Source organism: Seriola aureovittata, chromosome 19 (genome assembly GCF_021018895.1).
Source record: "Seriola aureovittata isolate HTS-2021-v1 ecotype China chromosome 19, ASM2101889v1, whole genome shotgun sequence".
In the NCBI taxonomy this organism is placed as follows: Eukaryota; Metazoa; Chordata; class Actinopteri; order Carangiformes; family Carangidae; genus Seriola; species Seriola aureovittata.
Genome location: NC_079382.1, coordinates 8,205,388 through 8,227,977, shown reverse-complemented (window position 1 = coordinate 8,227,977; position 22,590 = coordinate 8,205,388). Strand labels below are relative to the sequence as shown.

At 41.9% G+C, this 22,590-nt stretch overlaps 1 protein-coding gene across 2 annotated transcripts in view; it reads left to right on the top strand.

Annotated features, from left to right (window-relative positions):
- The window catches only part of LOC130187502 (MAM domain-containing glycosylphosphatidylinositol anchor protein 2-like), a 173,370-nt gene that overhangs the window by 79,750 nt on the left and 71,030 nt on the right, over positions 1–22,590 (top strand). For both annotated transcript variants that reach the window (XM_056405174.1, XM_056405173.1), the window contains exons 4-6: positions 6,463–6,659; positions 9,687–9,819; positions 10,054–10,323. In XM_056405174.1, coding sequence (XP_056261149.1) covers positions 6,463–6,659; positions 9,687–9,819; positions 10,054–10,323 — 600 coding nt within the window. The remainder of the gene's footprint in view (positions 1–6,462; positions 6,660–9,686; positions 9,820–10,053; positions 10,324–22,590) is intronic.

The following is a 22,590-nucleotide window of genomic DNA, read 5'->3' as shown; positions in this document are numbered from 1 at the left end:
ATACACACCTCGGTCTTCTGGACACACCTACAGACATGCAATGTTCCTCCAAAGACAGAATAATTGGAAAAGCACTGTCACTGAGGAAGATGGAGGTGCAGCAGTCCTAAGTGGGCTGCAGCTTCCTAAACAAAGATCCAGCTCTTAAAGCAACAGTTAAAACAGTACAGTTAAAGCGCAGGATGACTTCATCTGGCTGGAGGGAAACATCATCCACTCTGCGAGCTTAAACGCCACATATTTGCATAGCTTTGACTTCAAGGGAAAAGGTGCAATCAGAAGTCTATAGTTTAGCTCTGGAAATTCGTTTAGCACAAATAAAATCTTTTTTTTTTTTTTTTAACATCCATACTGCATATTATCTAAATCATTTTTTACACATTAGCAGCCAGTAGCTCAAGGGGACAAGCCCACATTACTGTACATTACACTATCATCTCACAGTACTAACAAGACCATTGTCCTCTATAACATTTAAGCTACTCTGCTACCAACAATGTAGCATGCTGTATCGTTCACTATCGCTCCATTGACTCCATTCTGCATTGCTACTTTAATTGCCAGTAATTACACTTAACCAGGCCTGATGACTGTGGCCTCAGAGAGGGAGTTAGTTACCATTACCTTAATGCCCAATGCAGAGAGAGAGAGACTGTGTAAGTGTGTGTGTGTGTGTGTGAGAGAGAGAGAGTGTGTGAGAGAGAGTGTGTGAGAGAGAGTGTAAGGGGCTGGGGAAGTCAAGTAAAGGAGATTTTTATAGAGAAAGAGAAAGGCAAGCAGCTTTATCCCCCCTCCCCCAGTAAGATATTTAAGTTCAAGTTAACACAGGAATGTGGAAATGCCTAATGAATTATTCAGCACTTGTTACAAAGTACCACAGAGGCATGCCAAGCAGCAGCTATGGCAGGGGTGGTGTGTTGCCCTTTACAAACCTTAACCCAACTTGTCCGACCCCCCCTCTGTGTTCCTGGCAGAGACAGAACAGTAGCCTTTATAAAGCCCTGATCTCAAAGGGCTGCCCCTTTACAGAGTATTAAAACAGTTGTTTCGACCCCTGGCAACTGACCCACTGATTAAATTTCAATTCCAAACTTAAAATATTAAAGCCTGTATAGGGAGTTGTGTAATGAATTGTACCACAGACACGCTTACACACACACACACACACACACACACACACACACACACACACACACACACACACACACACACACACACACACACACACACACACATCAAGTCACATAGCTAAATAAACCTGCAATATTTTCTGAGAGTTTTTGCCAAAAGAATTTGGATATTCACTATTGTTCTAGTGATGCAACCAAAACGAAAACATTTTGATTGACTTTTTTTTATGTAGAATTAGTAAATGACAGTGACATTTAGTTAATCACAGAAGCAGCTAATTAGGTGTCTTCTCAAAAGCATTTCAATAATGTTTGCACATTGTTATAATGCAACGGTAATTACAGGATTTAGCACATAACTTCAGTTTAAATGCAAAAATACCAAGCATGTACATATTCACATGATTCACATCATGATTTTGTCCAAATCACAAAAACAAACATTACCAAAATATGTTCATATTGTATATCTCTATAGTTTTAGTACAAATACAAGGTTAGACTTTTCACAAAAAAAAAAAAGGCAAATAACAATATTTCCCAAAATACTAGAAAACGGATAAAGCTTAATATTTAACTAATAGTTAACAAAGACCCTTATAACTGTTTAGTTGGCTAATAATGTAAGAGGGGCAACGTTAACATTGCTCTAAACAAGCAGTGGCTAGTAGTAGTAGAAAACATATGATATCTTGCTTCAAATTAATACCTTAATCTGGTTATCCACGGTAATCTGGTTAGAGCGTCTGTTTTATCAACCAGGCTGTCACTCTACTCTGCAACTAAGACAGAAGTAATAATCAGTCAGTGCCATAAGATATCCATCAGTGCCGGATCACGGATTACCAGCCATGTGTGCATTACCATTTTAATTATGTGGTGAGATGAACTTAGGTATCTTTATTGAATGATGTGTCCAGTCACAGTGTTATCTTTCTATATCATAGAAATGTGTGTTACGCTGTCACAGTAAGATATAACACACCAACTGAATGTGCTCCTCCTTGGATTCTCTGCTCTCCCTCCTTTGATCCCCACAACAGCAGAGAGAGCGGTGCTGCGCACGAAGCTGCTCGCGCTCGTATCTCACGTCTCAGTGAGTGATATTCTGTTTACTGAGATATCTCTGTTACACAGGCGCCATCGTCAGAGTGGACTTATTGCTGAAATAGATGCATCATGCCCTCGCCCACCCTCCGAACACATCCGTTCGCCACCACAATCACACTTAAGTGTAAAGCAGCAGCTGACACCGAATCTAGCAGCTAGCAGGAGCTAGTTATTGTAGAGTGTAGCCATGAGATAGAGGTCACTGTTGCCAAGGGGTTGAGAGACGGAGGGAAAGGAGACGTTCTGACAGTAAATTGCATGCTGCATTCACATATTCCATCAGAGGCCTCTGCATGAGATGGATGTTATATTACACATATGGATTATTAACCTTTTGACCCACATTAATGAAACGCATTAAAGTGCGCCATTCAGCAAACTGAAGTTACACACGATCTCTGTCGTGTTTTATTTTTGCTGTCGTATTTAATATAGTATGTTTACATACAGTATACTGTTGTTACATATTGTTTGCAATTTTAGGTCCACTTACAGTACATCAATCCCACGCATTATGCATTAGAGTGGAAACATCTCAGACACTCAGTCTTATAATCAATCCTCTCAACACATTATCTCACTTCTTTTATTCATCCGACTGCACCAGCGGTATTTGCTTTTTCTTGAAATCTCTCAAACTCCATAGACGCCTTTGTTTGGCATTTAATCTGGTTGGAGACACATTTTCAGCAGACAGTCTTAATGTCTGAAAGAGCCCAAATATGAGTTCACCTCTTATTGCCTCCCATTTATGTGAAGGTGGCTCTGTTTTTTTTTTGTTTTTTTTTTTTAAGGATTTGCTTTTAGACTCCAGCTTCTAAAAAATAGGCTTGAAGGTGAGGTCCTTCACTGGGCAGTCTGCCAGGTAATAACCTCTTTAATCGCTTATGCCTCATGCCCACATTTCTGTGAAAAAAAAGAAGGAAAAGCCATACAAAGAGAGCAAGTCACCTTTCTTTGGAATCAGTGTAGGAGACAGCTGCTATACAAGATCATCACCTCATTAACCCTGCATCTGGAGAGCAGCAATTTAGAAGTTTTTACATGCTGTCAACCCTCCTTTTCCTTGTTTTGTCTCTGTTTCTCTTTGACCACAACCCCTCCCTCTCCCCCTTCTCTCTCTCTCTCTCTCTCGCTGTCTCATGGCACAAAATAAAAGCAAATTGCATATCTTCGACATCACAGGGCTGTTTACTCATGAAAGACATCGCACAAATGTCATTCAGATCAGCGGCTCCCGCTGGTAATCAAGCTGGGACAGTGATTGGGGGAAATTAATCGCAGGTCTCTGTCGCTCATGGCTGACAGCCTGGGAGCCTGATAGGTGTTCTCTTCCCAGGTGACTTCAGCAGATCAGGTGGAGAGTGAAAGACATCAAAGCCAAGAAAAAATAGAAAAACCCACATTAGTTGAACACCCGAGAGACAAGCCACAAAAAAGGTGTGTGTGGGTCTGTACAAGGATGCTGCTGCCTGTGTGTGTGTGTGTGTGTGTGTGTGTGTGTGCGTGTGTGCGTGTGTGCGCGCGTGCGTGTGTGCGCGCGTGTGTATGGGGGGGTTGGGGGGGTGGAGTGAGGTAATGCGTGTGAGTTTTCGTGCAGGTGTCTGCTTTTTTGGAGGGGGTTGGGGGGGGGGGGCATGAAAGGAAGGCGCTAAGGTTTGATGTGATAATGAAGCGCCTTCTTTAGTCTTCATCTTCTCTTTTATCCAAACCACTCACTTGTGCCTATTTGTCCAACAAATGTTTTGGTAGACCTATAATGTAGAAATCTGCCTTCTGCTATTCAAACGGGAATATCAACACCTTCAGGTTTTGTTTGACTTTGTCTTCGCTTGAGAGAATAAAAAAAAAAAACTAAAAAAAAAACTTGATAAACTGAATGTTTTCTTTTTTTTTTCTGCTTGTCTTGTGAGACCTCCTCTGACTCACACTCGCGATGCGTCTAGCGTTTCCACATCCGTGTGTCATGCTGCCCCGCCCCCCGTGTCTTAATATCAGAGAAACCCAGAGCTTTGAGACTTGTCATGGTCGGTGAGAGTGAGCTAAGGTTAGCTCGCTGGAGCGTTTAGCTGTACACGGGCAGATTTACCGGCCTGTGAAGCCATAAACCTGCAATTACAAACCCTAACAACTCTGGCGCAGGCGGCCTGTACACCACAGTTTTCCTCTGGGCTCGAGGATTTAAGCTTCACAATCAGTCAAGCGTGACTTCAGAAGCTAATTGCACAACAGTGACACACACACACGCACACAGACGCACACACACACACACACACACAACATCTTTACAGGAGAAGGACTGATGGTGGAGGTGGAATTTTGTTTGAAATTCATCAAATTTTAATCCAGTGCGTACATTTCCATATTTCCATATTTATCTCTTTGCGCTCCTAGCATCCACTTCCTCTCTGCATATCATTTTGGCCCTATTAATAGCTCCAAACCACTCCTTACCTAATACACAAACATACAGAAACACACACACTCTTGTCACTGGAAAAAAAAAAAAAAAAAAAAAGACAACCTCCTATCTGGTCCAGCTCTGAAAGACACGTGTATCCCAAGGTAGATAGCGCTGTCAATGAATCACTCCATTCCTGCCACACTTAGTAAATTGACTACTTGATGCAGGAAACAGATGAGAGAGAAGCTGGGAAGAGCCAGAGATAAGATGTAGGTTTCATACTCTCCTCCTCCTCTCTATAATGAATCCGTGTATTTACTTAGAGCAATCTGCTCCTCTAAAATGGCCCTGCAATCGCTCTGTCTTCTCTGGAGCGTTGTCACCCCCTCCCCTATTTTTCCCCACCCCCCAAAAGGTAATTGCTCTTACCCGAGACACTGTAATGGATCCTGGATGAAGTATTGACCGCTGCTGGATTTTGATTAAGGGGCTGTAGGGCAGAACATGTCTTTAATGAAACTGAGGAATCAGCATTCTCTGGCTGGTGCGTCGAGGCTGGATGCTGTGTGCTGTGGCCCACAGGCACCTTGATTAGGACCTGATCCTCAGCAAATCCAGGGGTGGGCAGCTACTGAATTAAAAGTGATGAATTCATCCATTAATATTACCTCAGGCACGTGTAGTTTTTCTCTGGAGGCTTATAATCATTATAGATTTGGATATTCATTTACTGTAAGCTGTTTGCACTCTCTGACTCACAGACTCTCTCAATCACTCAATCATCCACTTTGTTGCTCACTCACTGATACACTAACTCACTCATTAATACACTCAATCACTTTTTCCTTCATATGCAAAAGGTCAGCCTTTATCAGTTAGAATTTTAGCATGAGGGATAACTTGCATTAGCTTCCCTCATCCTCTCCCTTAAATTGCCTTTTTGCTCGTGTTAAAAACTGATTGCATCTCGGACGGAGATGAAAGGGAAACAGCTAGCTCCCCTCGTTCTTTGAGCGTGCAAATGGACATAATCTAAAAGGCGAGTATTAGCATGCTAAAAGACACCACAGCTATGATGAACACCATTTGCCAAGGCTTAATGTGATAGCCGGGTAAGATGATTAACTTTGAATCCATTTAATCAACCACAAGCGCTTCCTCAAATAACCAACTGTCTAGTGTTGGTGTAAAACTTCCCTCAGATCTGTTGGGAAATGGGTTAGAGCAGCAGATGTGTCAAATCACGGAGAGCCAAAATCAGAGCGGAGGCCAGCCAAACATTATTCTTTTGAAGTGATGGACATCAAACATCATTTCGTGCACAGTATTTGTCATCCTCGCTCATGTTTGAAGCTCACAATGGAGTGCGACTTGGAACACATAGCAGCTCGCTCATTGATTGGGAATTCAATGTGCCCTTGGGTTGTATCCTATTGACTTAAGTAGTTCAAGTAGCGGGCCTCTCACCTCCTTTCACGCATCGACCCCTGCGTGCATGCCGATAACTGGCTCCCCTAATGCGATGAGGATTGTGACCCCTTCGGTCAGACCTTTGCGCCGCAATCAAGAAACACGGATTGAGGGAGATTGTATTTACTGGCAATATGAGGATCTCAAACCTGATTTGTTTATCATCACTACAACAGCTGAGCAAATATGTATATATTTATGCCTGAAATGTGGCCAGCGTGATTGATTGATCGTCAAGAAGTCATTTACCCGTCCGTCAGTTGAACTCACGGGAAAAGTGTTTATTAATAGTTTCCTCCTCTTGTGTGTGTGCGTGTGTGTGTGCGTGTGTGTGCGCTTCTCTCACAGACCTCGATGACCCGGTGGTGACGGTGCACCAGAGCATAGGGGAAGCTAAGGAACAGTTCTACTATGAGAGGACTGTGTTCCTGCGCTGCGTGGCCAATTCCAACCCGCCCGTCCGCTACAGCTGGCACCGCGGGAGAGAGGTCCTGACACAGGGCTCGGACAAAGGCGTGGAGATCTACGAGCCGTTTTTCACACAGGTAAGACAGAGGCAACATGGACGAAAATAGCATATGAACTTTGACTTTGACTTTGTCTTTTCATGGTGTTTTGTGTTTGTTGCCATGAAGACAGGACACCTTTTGCCCTCCCTCTCCAAACTGCAGAGAGAACAAATAAGTTGATACAGAAGTGAGAGGATGTGAAAACAAGCTTGATAATGTTTTGATCTCATTGCACAGAAAACAAAACTAAAGCAGTTTTTGCACATTTCTATGACACAGCGCCCGCAGTAGGGCTTTAAAATATGTAAATGATGACCTCACCTTCTTTTGATGAGGAGTAGAGTGCGATAACAAGTCGTCACAATACGCACACAAACTCTTCCTGATTTCACAATGGTGATGAATTGATGAATGAACACATCTTGTTGCGAGGGTGACAAATTACACTGTGAAAAACCGTAATAAAAGCACCGCCGTTTCATTTGCCTTTTATGTTTTGGGAATAAGAGTTTTTTTTGTACCTCGAGTAAGAGCGCCGTCCCTTTGCTCTGCTATGGGACGGCAAAAGTTGTACTCATTAACCCCTATGAATAGCCATATTCATTTCACTAGCCCAGTTTCACAAACTTGCAGACACAGAAAGATTGGGGCCCCCGTCACAATCAGTTCCTTCAATTGAGCGAGTGGATTTTCTTCACAATCTGGAAACTGCGAGGCTTTGTTCTAAAAAGGGTCTTGTGCAGTCAACAAAGAAACTGACTCAGATTGTTCTGTCACTAGGAAGGGAATTGTAGTTTTTGAATTGATTGAACTGAATGTGATTTGTATGTGGAATTGGGCGTCAGAGAGAATGGAAATCTACGAGACCGAAAAAAAGACATACGAGAGGGGAAAAGAGGCTTAAGAAACAGAGAGAGAGGGAGAGGAAAAAGGAAGTGAAATTGATGTTTGGCCAAATGGAGAAAGATGGCTGGGAACTAATGGAGTGGGTGAAGGGGACTGAAGAAGCTGCACAACCGGGCCTCATCAGACACTCCTCCCATCTCTATCCTGCTCTCCATACCTCTTTGCTCTTTTCCTCGCTCTTTCATCCTGCCCTCTATTAAAGCTTTAATTGGGTCTGAAAATTTGAGTGCAACCCAAACCCAGAGATTAGCTTTGTGTGAGTCCAACCCTAAATAAATCCTGACTAAACTCCTAGTAATTTGCTATTATAATTGGCTAATAACATTACTTTTTAACAATATACTTGAACTGGCCTGAAATTTCCACAGACAATTAACAAATTCAGAACTGACCCAAATGGAGCCTATAGTGTCATGGCGAGTCCAGTCAGTCCAGGATTTATGTGTTAAATTCGTCTTTATACCTTCTTCCTTCCGTTATTCTTTATCCCAGCTTCACTCCGGCGCACCTTTTCAGCCTAACAAACGTTTTTATATCCCCACTGTTACTGTAGAAATGCAGAGGTGGCATTTCAAACTCTCTGTGTAGAACTGGTTCACAATTAAATGAGGCCCAGAGCTGTGCTTTTATTGTAGAAACCCTGTCCTTTCTGCTGTCTGTTACTTTCCCCTCCACCTCTCGTGCCATCGTTTTCTCCACACAGTGCCTCAGAATAGCACAATCATCAAGGCTATAATGGCGCCATCTCTCATCTATCGTCATATTTTCACTTCTTTACAGTGTTCAATATGTTTTGATGGTTCTGACGGGGTTTGATGTTTTCTTGTGGTGTGATGTTCTATTTTAGCATGCTGTCTTGATCTTGAGGAGGTAGACATTTAAAGCCCAATTAGCAACATAACACTCATCACCCAGCTGAGGCGCACATCACATTTATGTCAATTATGACATTTTTCTATAACTTTTTGCTTCCATTTGCTCACTCATTTTCTTGCCCCCCTACGAAGCCAACAAGTCCTCCTGCTGCTAGCATGAAAAAGGCCCTAATTTTCATTTTCACTGCCATGCATTTTTAAGTCTGCCTAGCCGGCTTTGACTCTGTCCTTCATCTTCCCAAAGATGAGCATTTAAATAATTTAAAATGAAGTTAAAATTTGAAAAAGAAGCTGGAGGTAAAATATTTTTGCCTGACAGTGACAATACACTCCTTTATTATTTCTTTGCCCTTTTACTGACAGCCATACATCCTGTTCCTGAAGCTCATGTCTTTAGTGTTCAATCTTTCCATCAATACGTCCATCAAACCCTGCTCTCCAGCTCAGTGTAATGTGTTTGTCCTTTCCATTCCTCTCTCTGCCCCTTGCATTTTCCAAATAGATTTTTCCTCCAATCCCTCCCACCCTTATCCCCTGCTGGGAGTAAAGCTTGCACACTGAATACCATGGACCCCATCTCCTGATATCTGCTCTGAAGCAGAGGAGGTGACAGAAGAAAGAAAGGAAGTGGAGCGTGGGTTGCTAATCTAATAAAATTAAGTTATCCATGAGCATCATTGGATATGAAAGGGTTTGAAAGACGTGAGTGATTGCCATGTTGTGTGCACTGCCTCAGCGTGTGGCTGACTCATGTTTTAATCTGCAGCATCCCCCCAACCCCCACCCTGACACCCGCACTCCGGAGTCAGCCACATCAAAGGTTTCGCTTTCTCATCATAACCTTCTGGGCGGGGCTCGCCGCTAACAGGCCCGGCTGGATTCAAACACACATTCTCAGTGCAATAGCCGTTTTTGTGGAGGGATCCCCTACTGAGCCCATCCATATTTCTGTGGCTGAATGGCAAAAATACTGAAAGGCCATTGACTGGATGGTAATCCACACGTCGGTATTGAGAAAGTTGACACATTAATTTTCTTGCGAAATACGAGCGCCATTTTTCATAGTGATTTTACAGTAATATTCTTGAACTCAGCTGCCTTTTCCTCTCACTTTTTGCTTCATTAAAACTGTATACATATTCATCTCTTTGACCTTTCTTTGGAGCTGTTTGGCCTTTGCCATCTCTTTCCCAGTACCTAGTTTCCTGCATTTCTTTTACTTGATTATGTTGATATTTTTGCACACATTTGCATACCAGTGTTGGTTTGGTCTGAGCTGCAGGGGGAAACAAAGATTTTGAAGCTGAAGAACCTGCGTCCTCAAGACTACGCGAACTACAGCTGCATCGCCTCTGTCAGAAATGTGTGTGGGATCCCTGACCGCAGTGTTATCTTCAGACTCACTAATAAGACAGGTAAGAGAGGCTCTCAGGCTATTGCCTTTCTGCATAGCATGCATAATGTACCTTAAATTGATATATAATTTTATCACTATTTTGCAATATGAAAATCCACAACGGTGCCTTAATAAATGTAGATGACATGGAAATAGACAGATGAAGTGGTGTGCACTCTCTCAGCAGAGTTATACTGTAACTGTCGAAGTTGTCCATCTTCTGCCAATCTTTCTTAACTCTCTTCCTCCACAGCCTCCCCATCCATCAAGCTGCTGGTGGAGGATCCAATCGTGGTGAATCCTGGCCAGACGGTGTCGTTGGTGTGCATCACCACAGGGGGGGAGCCTCCTCCCATACTCACCTGGGTCAGCAGCAATGACAGCCTGCCACAGAGGAGCGTGGTGAAGGGGGGCACGCTCACGCTGCCGGCCATCACCTCAGACGAGGCGGGGGCGTACAGTTGCGTGGCCAGCAACAATGTGGGAAACCCGGCCAAGAAGTCCACCACCATTGTGGTGCGAGGTGAGAAGGCATGACTGCGTGACCAGATGTATGGAGCCCCAAAGTGTTCAATATTAATTAAAAAAGATAATCATCTGAATAGATTTGAGTAAAACATATAAAAAGACAAATAGCTGAATAATGTAATACATATTTAACTCAGTATTATGAAATGTTATTTCTATAGTTAATTTTTCATATATATTTTATGTATATAACATCATACATATTTCACTTATTTCATTTCAAAATGAAAAATTTTGCTTTATAATGGCTTTTTCCCCAATGACACTTCTCAATGTCACTTTATCAAGCTGTCACCGGTGTTTCACCATGCTAGTTGGCAGACTCGTAAGGTAGCGCCATCGCGTTAAGATAAGTAAAAGTAGAGGTTAGTTAATGTGGTCACAATGATATTAACTAACTTCTGCTTTTATTTATAGCCACAGCTCCTATTTAAGAATAACTTTGTGTTACTTTGACATTGTCTTTGCTGTACCAAGCAGGTGCTAGCTGGCTAATTTCGGTTAGCAGTTGATGATTCTTCTAAAACTGGCTAAGAGCACATGTGATAGCTGAAAGGTGTGGGTCAGTGACAACACTGCTGTCATGAAAAGTGACATGAACCAAAATGTCGCATTAAAAGAAACAAGAATGGATTTTTGCAACGAGTTGAGTTTGTAATTTCTTTATTGCATAATTTATTGGTGGTTAGTTAATATTATTATTTCATGTCTATTTATTTATTTATTTGTTTCTTTCTTTCTTTGTTTAATATTGAACACTTTGGGGAGCCATATAGACAGAATGGGTGGTAGAAATGGCAAAGAAACAGTTGAATCATGGGTGTAAAGGTAAAGTTGGGAACAAGTATGAAATAATAGATGGATCTATATAATATGTGAGTGTACATTTTGTATGACTGCACATATTTTTCTCTTATTTACCTTATTTGTTCAGTGATTAGATAATTCAGCCATATTGCAATGCATGCTGTTAAAGTTTGTTCATAATTTTGTATTTAGATTATTATAATGATATTATAATTTATATTTAATTAAGTCACAGTATCACTGAACGTCCCTCAGATATGACATTTTACAGCCTGAGAGTATCAGGTCGCACTGTTATTACTGCTCAATCTATGTGAAGACAGTCAAGGGCAATGCTGAGGCAAGAATGTGAAACTATTAATTAAAATACACTGATTCAAAGAGTGGTTAACACCAATTTAAGAAGAGCAGCAGGGCGAGAGCCAATTCTGCCTCTTTGGCTGTTATTAAGAAAACAGTTTTTTCCAGGCTGCTCATCACCTGAGTGGCACAGGAGGCAGAGGAATATCTGATCTTGATGTAGCTCATTAGGGAAATCAGAGTATCACTTTTTGCATATTTATCATATTGACAGTTTGTAATCAAAGTGGAAACACAGAAGGTGGAGGGCACTTTTAGTTCTGAACACGTGACACGTGATATGTACAGTAAAATGCTACAAAAACTTTGAAGGTTAACACCCAAGACAGGCAATTTCACCATCTGTAAAGAAAAGCTGTTTTGTTATAAGTCCTGCACAGATGCGAAATGATGCATGAGGAAATTGACTTTCATACTCTTAAATCGGCTGCTATTACTAAGCTTGGGGATTAAGGGTGGTGTGTGACTAGGCTTTCATCTGTGACATAACAGAGGATCCCAACACCCTGAATATGAAGCTGCAGGAACCTCCTGCAGGTGAATAAAAAGATGCATTGATTAATGGAAGCCTCACAAACAAAACAGCATTCATAGGATGATCCAAATTCAAAAAGCTTATCGTGTTTACATTTTAACTTTCCGAAGAACATCATACACACACAAATGGAGAGCATTTGAATCAGAGTTTAGCAGATTGGCTCAGAAATGTAAGTTTTTCTCACAGAGTTTTCTCCTTTCATCTCAGAGATTATGCCACAGCTCCATCATCAGGTCGCCTCTGTGCTCAGCCTCTTTGGAAGCATCTATTTAAGCAGCCATATACTCCCTTGGATGAAAATCAAATCATCAACAAATCATTTCTGATGGCCCCCACGACAGATAAACTCCTTCTCTGTATTGTGAAAGTGCCCATATAGTTGAGGACTTAAGAAGTGAGAGGCTTACATCAAAGGGAAGGCGTCAGGTGTCCCGTGGGAACAAATAAGTCAGCGCTCACTGCAGGCAGTCGCTGCAGTAAGTCTCACGTTCTCATCGATGTGATGTCTGGAGCTCACAATGGTTTTCATCGCAGTGAAGTATTATCAGGAAATTGATGAAAAATATTTCTTAACTAAATATGATGTTTGAATGGACACTGATGAAATGTGTCACATTTAGGGCTGCAGAGCATCATCTCCGGTACTTGTTAAAAGTTAAACAGGACAAACATGCATTATTCTGCTTCACTAAATGTCATGCAGGGCACACAGTCATTGATTATGCAGTTCAGGGCTTTATGGAAAAACAAGCATTCAATTTGTGCAAGCTGCAACCGATTGGCGCCTTGACCCTGCCCTCTCCTTTCTCACTGTTAGCTCTTTAAATTTCATACACATTGTCCGAATACATTCGCTGGAGCTCTGACGCCTTCTGGATTCATCATATCCGTCATTCAACTTCAAAACACAGACATGATGATTCATCCATTAAAGAGAGATGAACATTGATCAGTAGCCTTGTATATTCTTCTTAAGCCTAAAAGTTGTCCCAACAATTTACTGTGGATGTCTAAACAAAAAGCATTCAGACAGGAGAGGGCGTAAATAGATTAACAACAGACGAGAAACTGTTCTGAGTAAATCTAGTCAATGAGTAATCACACATTTTAATGTGAATTAGGGGTGAAAACAAGACATCCAGGCAGTCTTAAAACAAAATAGGGAGATGCTTAAATTACATAATTAATCAATATGTGACAAGGCAAATTTAGGATCAATAAAAACAGAAAGTAAATGGGGTACATTGTCCTGAGACTGATGAATAGTGCCTCTTGTCAGTGCAGGTGTTGAATCAATAGTTATCACTTAAGAACAGGGTGAAGGAGCTTAAATGACAAAAACTCTGTCCTGAGTTTGACAAACTGTCACTAAGTGCAAATTTTGGATCAACATACCTAAATGGCATTTTAATTTAGCTTGGACATTGAGACATATTGATTATCAAACCAAAGCCAATTAGAAAGGACGACAAAGCATCCCTTTGTCCAACAAACCGTCACCAGAGCCATAGACGCTATAAAAGCCAAAAGTATAACTGTCTTTATTTTATTTATACGACAGACTGATAAGCTACGAGAAACAGTCAGTTGGAAAGAGGGAGGGCTCTGTCTGACATCACTAATTGACAGGAGATGAGTTCAGCATGTTATCGCACATCTCCGAGGCGCTCTCCTGAGTCTGATGAGCTGTCACTGACGCAAATGCAATTTTGGGATCAACATGCAGCAGATAGCGAGGGTGGGCGGTAGAGCTGTACAATGGTAGAAATATGACCAAATGTCTCATGACATGGATCACATGACATACCGCAGTGATACTACGCAGTATAATGGATTTTAGCTGTCACTTGAAGCACAATGCAAACATCAGCAGGACATGCTCTAGTAATAGTATTCTCAACCATACTCCTCCTCACAGACTTGTCTCATTTCGAGGTGTACAATATATCAGCATGACAAGTCTACTGATAATTAAATTCCGACTCTGCGACTGATGTCTTAAAACCAAACCCTGTCCATGATGCACCCTTTATTTGAATATTTTCTCAATCATTTATGCATGTTTTTGCAGCATGTCTGTGACACTTTATCATACTGATCCCTTCTGTTACTGAGTGTCGTGCTGCATCAAAACAGCATCTCTCCTAAGTGGTAGGTTTGGGATGGGTGTGCACAGAATTTCCACCTTTAGCAGGAAACCTCCATCACCATGGATACTGTTCGATGTTTGCGTTTAGTGACAAAGGGATGTTTTTCTTCTTTGATTTTAACTTCACTCCATGTTGTGTTAAATTGGTCTAAACCCACCATAAAACAAAGTGTGAAAAAAACAAAAACGGTGCAGCCCTTAAAATATCAAACCCTTCAAGTGAAATCACAGTTGGAGGCGCAGCGGATATGTGAATCAATCATGCATCAGTGCAGCCAATTATACAGTAAAGACTGTGGCCTAACTACAAGCACTGCATATACAGTAGAGCCATGGCATTTGAATTGATTGTACCGCACCTCCCGCTGTTCCATGGTGACTAAATCTCACATGTTGCTTCTTTTGCAGTTGGTTAGATTGTTCATGAAAATAAATGCCATATTCACTTGTGAAAAATGTGCATTTATTTTAATTGTGTTTGACGAAACACACAGTGCAGTCACTTCACTGGCAACTTTTTTACTGACGTGATACTTTGAAGTGAGGAGAAAAGAAAAATTGAAAGAGGATAAGCCAGGCTCGAGGCTAGAGCACAGGCAGACCTTTAGTTGTTCTTTGTGTGTGTGCGTGTGTGTGTGTGTGTGTGTGTGTGTGTGTGTGTGTGTGTGTGTGTCTGCGCGCATGTGAAATAGAGGCATGGAAAGAGAGAATGAATGCCTGTGTCTTTGTGTGAGAATTTGCACACTCTTACTAATACATTTTCACATATACTTTCTGTTGTGCCTGTTGATTTCATTTTCAGTCTTTAATACTTCAAAATCAAGAGTGCAAAAAATTTGGTATTATATGTTTGTAGGTGTGTATGCTGGACCACGAAGGCTGAAATGTTGTTGAAATGTGTAGTTATAAGCACTTGGGCATAAATGCTGGTCGTCAGTCTCTCTGCGTTTTTGTTGACCTTCATGTGCACATACTGCACATGTGTGTCAAATACCAAATTTGGTTCTGCTACACTGAGTTTGTTTCGCGTGTTTTGCAGGGTCACTCTGTGGCCTCATCGTTGCCTGCCTCAGCTCCGTTCACCCTCCACTCTAGTCCTTGAGAAGCCCTCTCAAACTGCTGTTGCCAAAGGGGGCTGTGTGTGTGAAAACACACATCTCTCCCCAGCAGATGGTAGTTTCTCTGGCCATACTGTCCCACCAGCCAGACTGCCTTCCAGGGCTTGGCCATCTCCACAGCCATCCCAGCAGGCTACTGGCATCGCATCACCCTGCTGACAAGATCCTTTTTATGGATTAAGGGTCCGCAACACGTCTTCAAATGCAGGTCAATACCCTGCTTTCCCCAGCCACTTGAGTCCATTCTGGCCTCAACAAAGCAGACTCCAGTTTGTGATATATCAGCTACGACAATGCAAAGATACTCTGTGCTGGTGGTTTCTTTCTTTTTTCTGTTCAGTATCAAATACGGGTAGGCAGCTCTCAAATGGAGAGTTGGTGAGTTGAGACAGAACTGTCTGTTGAAATAGGCAGCTGGCCTGGCATTTTGTTTTCATGTCTCCCTGCACTCGTACACACACACACATGCACACACACACACCTACACACAGCCATCTGTGTGCATGTGTTTCCCCTCTTCATAAAGCAGTGTTGGGTCTGAGCTCTGCTTCACGAGCTGGACACCATAAATGTTGGATTTTTGGTTGGCTATCATAAATTAAGAAAATATTATATTAAAAGAAAATATATAATGATAAAATATTAATATTAAATTATAACTTCAAAATGAATTAGAGTCCTAAGGGCACCAGCCTAAACTAATAGGCAAAATAGCCAATATTGTTTCAGTCTCAAATTATTACTGTTAATCTGGAACTCTGATTAATAATTACCTAAATAACTATAACCAAATCACCATATCAACAGTAAATTAAAATTGAAGGATTGGAATTCTGCTGAGTAGAGGTTGGCAATATTCACCCTTGTTCAACATTAAACACACCAATAGTTATACTTAAAGACATTTATTTACAATGGAACAGAGTAAAATAACAATGTCAAATCTATACAGGTGTGTGTATGTGTGTGTGTCTGTGGGGACACAGACAAAGGCAAGATGGCCGTTTCAAAGTGGTCACTGTGACCACATGACATGAACAAAGAAGACTACCCAAGATGGTGGTAGACAAAGAAACTACTCAAAATGGCAGCTGAGACCACCTGGTGTGTGGGGAAGGGAAGGTGTGAGTTTCTTTGTAATCTAAAGGTACCAGGTTAGAGGGAGGAGGTTAGCTTCATGCAGGTTCTAGAACTGAGACGTACTACACGAATGTGTGTGAACATACAAGTACCCGATTAACTGTATGACTAACCACAAACTAAGCAAACATTACAGCAACAAGACATTACCAACAGGAACATTAACAAAGTTAAGACTTCTGCTACTTATAGCTGTGCTGTTCTCTGCTGTGCTGGGAAAGGTTAGGCCCAGTCAGGTAACGTTACCCAGTCCTTGGAACAAACAAAGAGGTCATTTCCAGTGTTGTTGTCCAGTGAGTTGGGAGGCTTCCTGGTGGAGTAAGGTCCTGTGTGGCTGTGTGACTTCCTCTGTTATCTCCTCTGTTCTCCTCACAGAGTTAACTGTTCCACGCTAACTCTGCTCTGACTCCTGTTGCTTGGAAAATCAGCTGGCTGGACTTGTGTCGTAGCTGCTGATTCTGACGAGAACTTGGTTTACTCGAAGTTAATGCTAAGCAGGTCGCTGCTGTTGAGGAGAGGCGTGTTGCAGTCTGCTGTGAGCAGGCCGACAAGAGAGCTGTTGTCTCAGGTAGCAGAGCTGACCTGGGCTGGGGCCTTGTTGCCCCTTGAAGAGCCAAGAGGGGAGAGCAGGAGCGGGGAGCCGAGAAGAGAAGAAAGAAGAGAAAGAACAGAGAGAACAGGAGATCTGGTTCTGTTTGGTGACACCCTAGGTGGTCACATGTCACACACTGACCAACACTGACTGGTCAGTGAGGTCCCTGGGGGAGGGTCGTCCCCAGGTGTGAACAGTGAGGAACTGTGGGGAAGTGAGTTCCTTTGTCTGTGGAGCAAAGAAACATCTGGTCTCTTGAATGAGTCCCAACAGAAGTGTGTTTCCCCCCTGTGTGATGTAGAGAAATTACCATTCCTGTAGCTATCAAAGATACAAACTCAATCACTCCAGCGTTGTTGTTGGATTTTCTCGACAAATTCCTCCAGGAATTCCTGACAAATTCAGGTATGAGGCTTTTACGCCCAAGACATCCATCATTCTGACCTGCTAACGTAGACACATCTGATTCCACACACAGACACACATTCAAGCATAAATACAAAGTCAAACACACTAGCTACCATCCACACTTTGTAACTCTGATTGGAAGCTTGCTGTTATACGTAGACAAGCAAAAATGCAATCTTTTTCAGTGTGAGCTCCCCGCTGTTTATATTTAGACTGTCTGGTGGGGAGAAAACAATCATGACGTGCCTTGTAAAAACCTGGCTGTCAGCATGTGAATCAACATGTGAATGACCCTTATCAAATTTGCTTTGGAATAAATTCTGGTTGAAAGCTGAATATATTTCCATTCATGAATGCCAGATTTAATGGCTGGATGGCCAGAACTGGCGCAGGCAGGCCAGTCTCTTGGGCTGCGGCCCTAAGGACCGTCTGTGTGTGAATGTATTTGTGTGTGTATGAGTGTGCCTGTACATGTGCTCGTGCCTGTTTTGTTTGTGCATTCAGTGCCTGTGTGTGCATGTGAATCCTGTTCAGCATAAATTAAAGCCAGAGGTCATCCTGAAGGTTGAGAGTAGCATTTAGGACTTTATTTTCCCGCCAAGAACGGACATGTGTGAGAAGCCATGATATTGTAAAGGTGCTGATGCATGGGGAACGTGTTAGTGCTAATGTGAAGATGCATGGAGTGATAACAGGAAAATGAAAGGTGTTTGGATGGCGAATGTGTGTATGCGATCATGTGTGAATGCCTTGTGTTTTGAACCATGCTAATGCCCGTTGTCCTTTTTTGTGTTTAACCTTGAGTGGAGCAGATGAGGCAGGGGAGAGTGGCAGTTAGAGAGACATCCATCTGGCTCTGAGAGATGAGTTCAGCTTCACACGCTGATATTCTCCACGAGAATGAATGGAGAGCACAGTATGAGGCCTGCTGTGAGACGGACAGACAGGACTGACTGAAAAATGAGAAGGACTGATGGGTAAACAAGAGGATAATGATTCAGAGGGACAGTGGAGTGAAAGACCCGTCTTCCTTCTTCACCAGACAAAGGCAGAGAGAATGCACTAGAGAGAGAAAAACACACTCCCGTATCCTTTTTCTGGTAGTGTTGCTGCACGTGTATGTGCGTGTGTGTGTCTGTGCACGCATAACTGATGCCATTGTTTCTTCATCATTATGTGCGTACATACGTGCATGTCATAGCCAGTATGTCAGGGCTGTGTGTACTTTTGCCCTGCTAAGAAGCTCCCCTGAGGTGGTATTGTAATCCTGCAGTGTGACATGAGCTCTCTTTAGAAGAAGGCCTCAACCAGGGCTTTTCTCTTTGTGTGATTATCTGCGCTTTTCATGTACAGGCCACCCATTATTCCCACAGGCTATTAAAGCTATGGAGAATCATACAGGCTCACTGCAGGCAAAAGCACCTCAGTTTATTAAAAAAAAAAAAGGAACGTGGGAACACTGCAGTATGTACAGTAATGATCTGAAAGAATGCCTTGAATAGCCGCTGGATCACCACTGAACTGCATTCAATCTCAAGCAAGCCTCCTATCAAGCAATGGGGTACATACGGTAGCCATGTAATGCAAACGTAAACACAAACAGGACGTCCATGTCTTCTCTTGATGTTACCATGAACAAAGTAGCTCCTGTAAGTGCCCCCATAGTGGGTGTTTTTTCCTCCTTGGCATGTTGCCACAGTCAAGGTTCAATGACAGGAAGCTCTGATGATGATAAAAGGGAACCAGCTTCCAAAATTCATCAATAATGCATGCCAAATTTGTTTGTGCAAATGTTGACTTGTGTTTTGTGCCCCAGCGCTCATGATACTGTCAATGCGTTTAAAAATAACACTAGATTTCCTTCAGTGGTGCCTGAGAAGAGTGCGTAAATACTGCTTATCATACCTTGCTTTAGTAAAGCAGACGCCGCATAGTCCACGCTAAAGAAGCTGTGGTATGGTGTAAATTAATTTTTCTGTGACCTCTTACTATTTGACATATAATACAAACAGTAAACATGTTCTTTATAAAGATTCATCTTTATGTTTATTTTTGAGTCAGGATGCTGCCTTAAGAATCTCTATGGAGTTGAATCCAGACCACTTTCAACAACAATTTAACAATGTAAGGTTTTTGGCATGAAAGCTCATTCTTGACCTTGGAAATAGTTTGTGTGACAACAACAACTCAACTCAAGCCACATTCACTAGCTTTTTAAGCATATCACATTTGAATTTCCTCTCCGGGGATCAATAAAGGTACATCTTATCTTTTTCTTATGGAGCCTGAGTTTGCTAAATTGTAGGGATGATATGCATCAGAAAACCAAAACACACAGTGGCATCACAAATTTACCTCTGGCGCCATAAACATCTGCACCTGCACGTATAAGAAGGTGACTTGAGGGCTGACAGTAAAGTTACAGAGAGGAGCAGTCAAAGCAAGCCGTGTAGTGGTAGCATTAGCAGTACGGCTACCCCTTTTAAAACTCAATGAGTCAAAGCTGCCTCATTCTACATAGAGTATTAATTTTTACTAACTGGGTCTTGTCTTAAAATCACAAAAATAACCAACAGAAATAGAGAAAAGGGTGGTGGAAACGAAAGGCTGAGCAACATGTTCCCGTGTGCTGCTCTAGTGCTATCAGCTCCTGACTGTTAGTACAGTCAGATAAACCACTTATGAACCAAACACTAGCTCCACTTCCTCTACTGCCGTCCAGTGCAATGTCTGCTTTGACTGACAGTGCTTTCAGGAGCCAGGGAGGAGAGACACTTCAGGGAGTGCTGTTATTTCATTGCTGAACTATGACCAAGAGCGCTACTTTTTATTTCTTTGACCGTGTGGAAGTCTGATGTTTTCACGTCACAGATGACGTGAGTCTTGCAGATAAAACCCCGAGAGTTGACATTAAATGAAAAATTCTGATTTGAGTACAGCCCTAGTTAGCAACTAATGGGCTGTGGACTGTATCTACATATGTATTAAACCAACTGAGGGAGAGAGAGAGAGGAAAAAAAAAAAAACCCTACTCAGTCGTCATGGAGATAGATTTGAGCTCCCATGTTAACAGATCCATCTCCATGACAACTGAGCAAAACTCAGTCCGCTAATGAAGCCTGCATGGCACTACTTAAAGAAGTCTGGAAAAAAAAGCTAGTAAGTGGACCTTGAGTTGAGATTGCCTTCTCATACTTTACAAAGGCGCATTAATGTTTATTACAAAGTTATAGTGCTGGATTGCACAATGTCTTTCTAGAATAAAGTGCTTACTTACTTACATCCACTATACTCATATAAGATATTGAAGATGTTGAGGAAACTGTGTAACAATAGTTGGAGACAGAGTTTGCCTCAAGAGCAAATGGGAAACTTCTGTCTCCAAGCAGAGCCTTTGTTAAAGATTCATCTGACTTTTGCCATGAATTGGTTATCAGAAATGAAGGATCGCCCTGATATAGTCTCCCAACTCGGCACTTCTCACCTCACACACTCACCACAGCCTTTTAAAATATCTCAGAGTTTTAGATTCTCTCCCATGCATAAAGGAACAGGCACCATTTTAGTCACTGCAGCTGTCCAGCAAAATTTACTACAACCAGGGGAAGTAATGCCCACTTATCTCTCTTGTACACAAATGTAGTCGATTTACAGGAATGCCTACTTGCAATTCAATATTTATGGTCAGATAAAATGGCAGGAAAGGAGGTTTGAATGTGGAGGAGGCAGTGAGGGAACCGGTTCTGAAATATGCATGAGTGCACATATGCAGCACTGACTATTTTGACGTGCACTGCAGCTCTGCAGGGAAAGCTGAGTCACCACGAGGAAAAGTCTTGGAAAAGTAGGGGACAGAAAAGTGACCACCAAGATGTAATCATTCATTTTTACTCCCAGTTTAACTAATACTTGAGATCTGTGGTTGTGGAGTCTGAATGTGCGAGTGCTGAGAGCAGTGGATTTTCAAATTAAAATGTACCTCTGCACCTTACATGGTTGACTATATTTCTTAACAAAGTTGATATATAGTAAGTCTTGCAGTAAGTCTGAGATTTATTTCCTCTAATTTTCTGCAAATTACTTCCCAGTAGCCTAAATCACATTTTTCACATCATTAAACAAAGTGTGCTGCTTTTTTTTCCTTTTCTTTTTTTTAGAAAAAGTGAAAATAGAATTGATATTAGCTTTAATGCTTGATGGTGACTGATGGAAATCTTGTGAGCGGCTAGAAGAAGTTTTGGGAGACCCAGCTGTGTTAAGCAGAAGCATTTTTATTTATGCTGGATGCATCAAGAAGAAAAGTGAAAACCAATACAGTTATCAAGTTAACCAGTAATGCCACTCCGAATCTATCTGAAGCTGTCCGCTGGACCTGTTTAACCCCAGAATCCTCACACGGCACAGGGTCATACATGTGTGAAGACTATTGGAAACCTAAGTCAACACATCTTACCTGACTCACATTGTAGATCCCGATTACATCTGTGCCACTAAGAGAGACTAACTGACCACGAGACACAGAGACACTGGCTGTGTGTTACAGATAGACCTCCTCCACCTGAGGCTCTGGCTGTCTTATCTACCACATGCATAGGGTCCGTAGCACAACCTCGGTTGCAATCCACACAGTGAACTATTGTCTAATAGTAAATGACATGTGAATGACCTGTGACCAGACATTCTCGCACAGTATGGTAATGTTGCAGGCCTCCTTGCTGTGCTGGTATTATCATAGATATTAAAAAGTGGAACATGAGCGCACAGGTCAGTGGGACTATAATCTGTTCTCTCCTTATGTCAGTAATCGCTTCACAACCTGTTAATCATAAACATACAAGCAGATGGTGAGAATACTATATATATGATAATTGACCGGTGTTCAGAGCATGGAGTTAGGGAGACGCACGTATTCACTTTCAAACTACAGAGGAATATTACAAATATTCTCTTGATGTTCTTGTTATTGCGTCACTGGCTGTACTATCAAGTGTGAATGGAAAAGTTGTGCCACCCAGTGCTGTTCAAGGTCACCCAGAGTTTTTTTTTTTTTTTTTTTTTAAGGTTAATTTTCATCAGCTTTTTTTTTTTTTAGGAACAATCTAACCTGATACTCTTGATATTGCCTGAGAAAAACCTTGAGACACACTGAA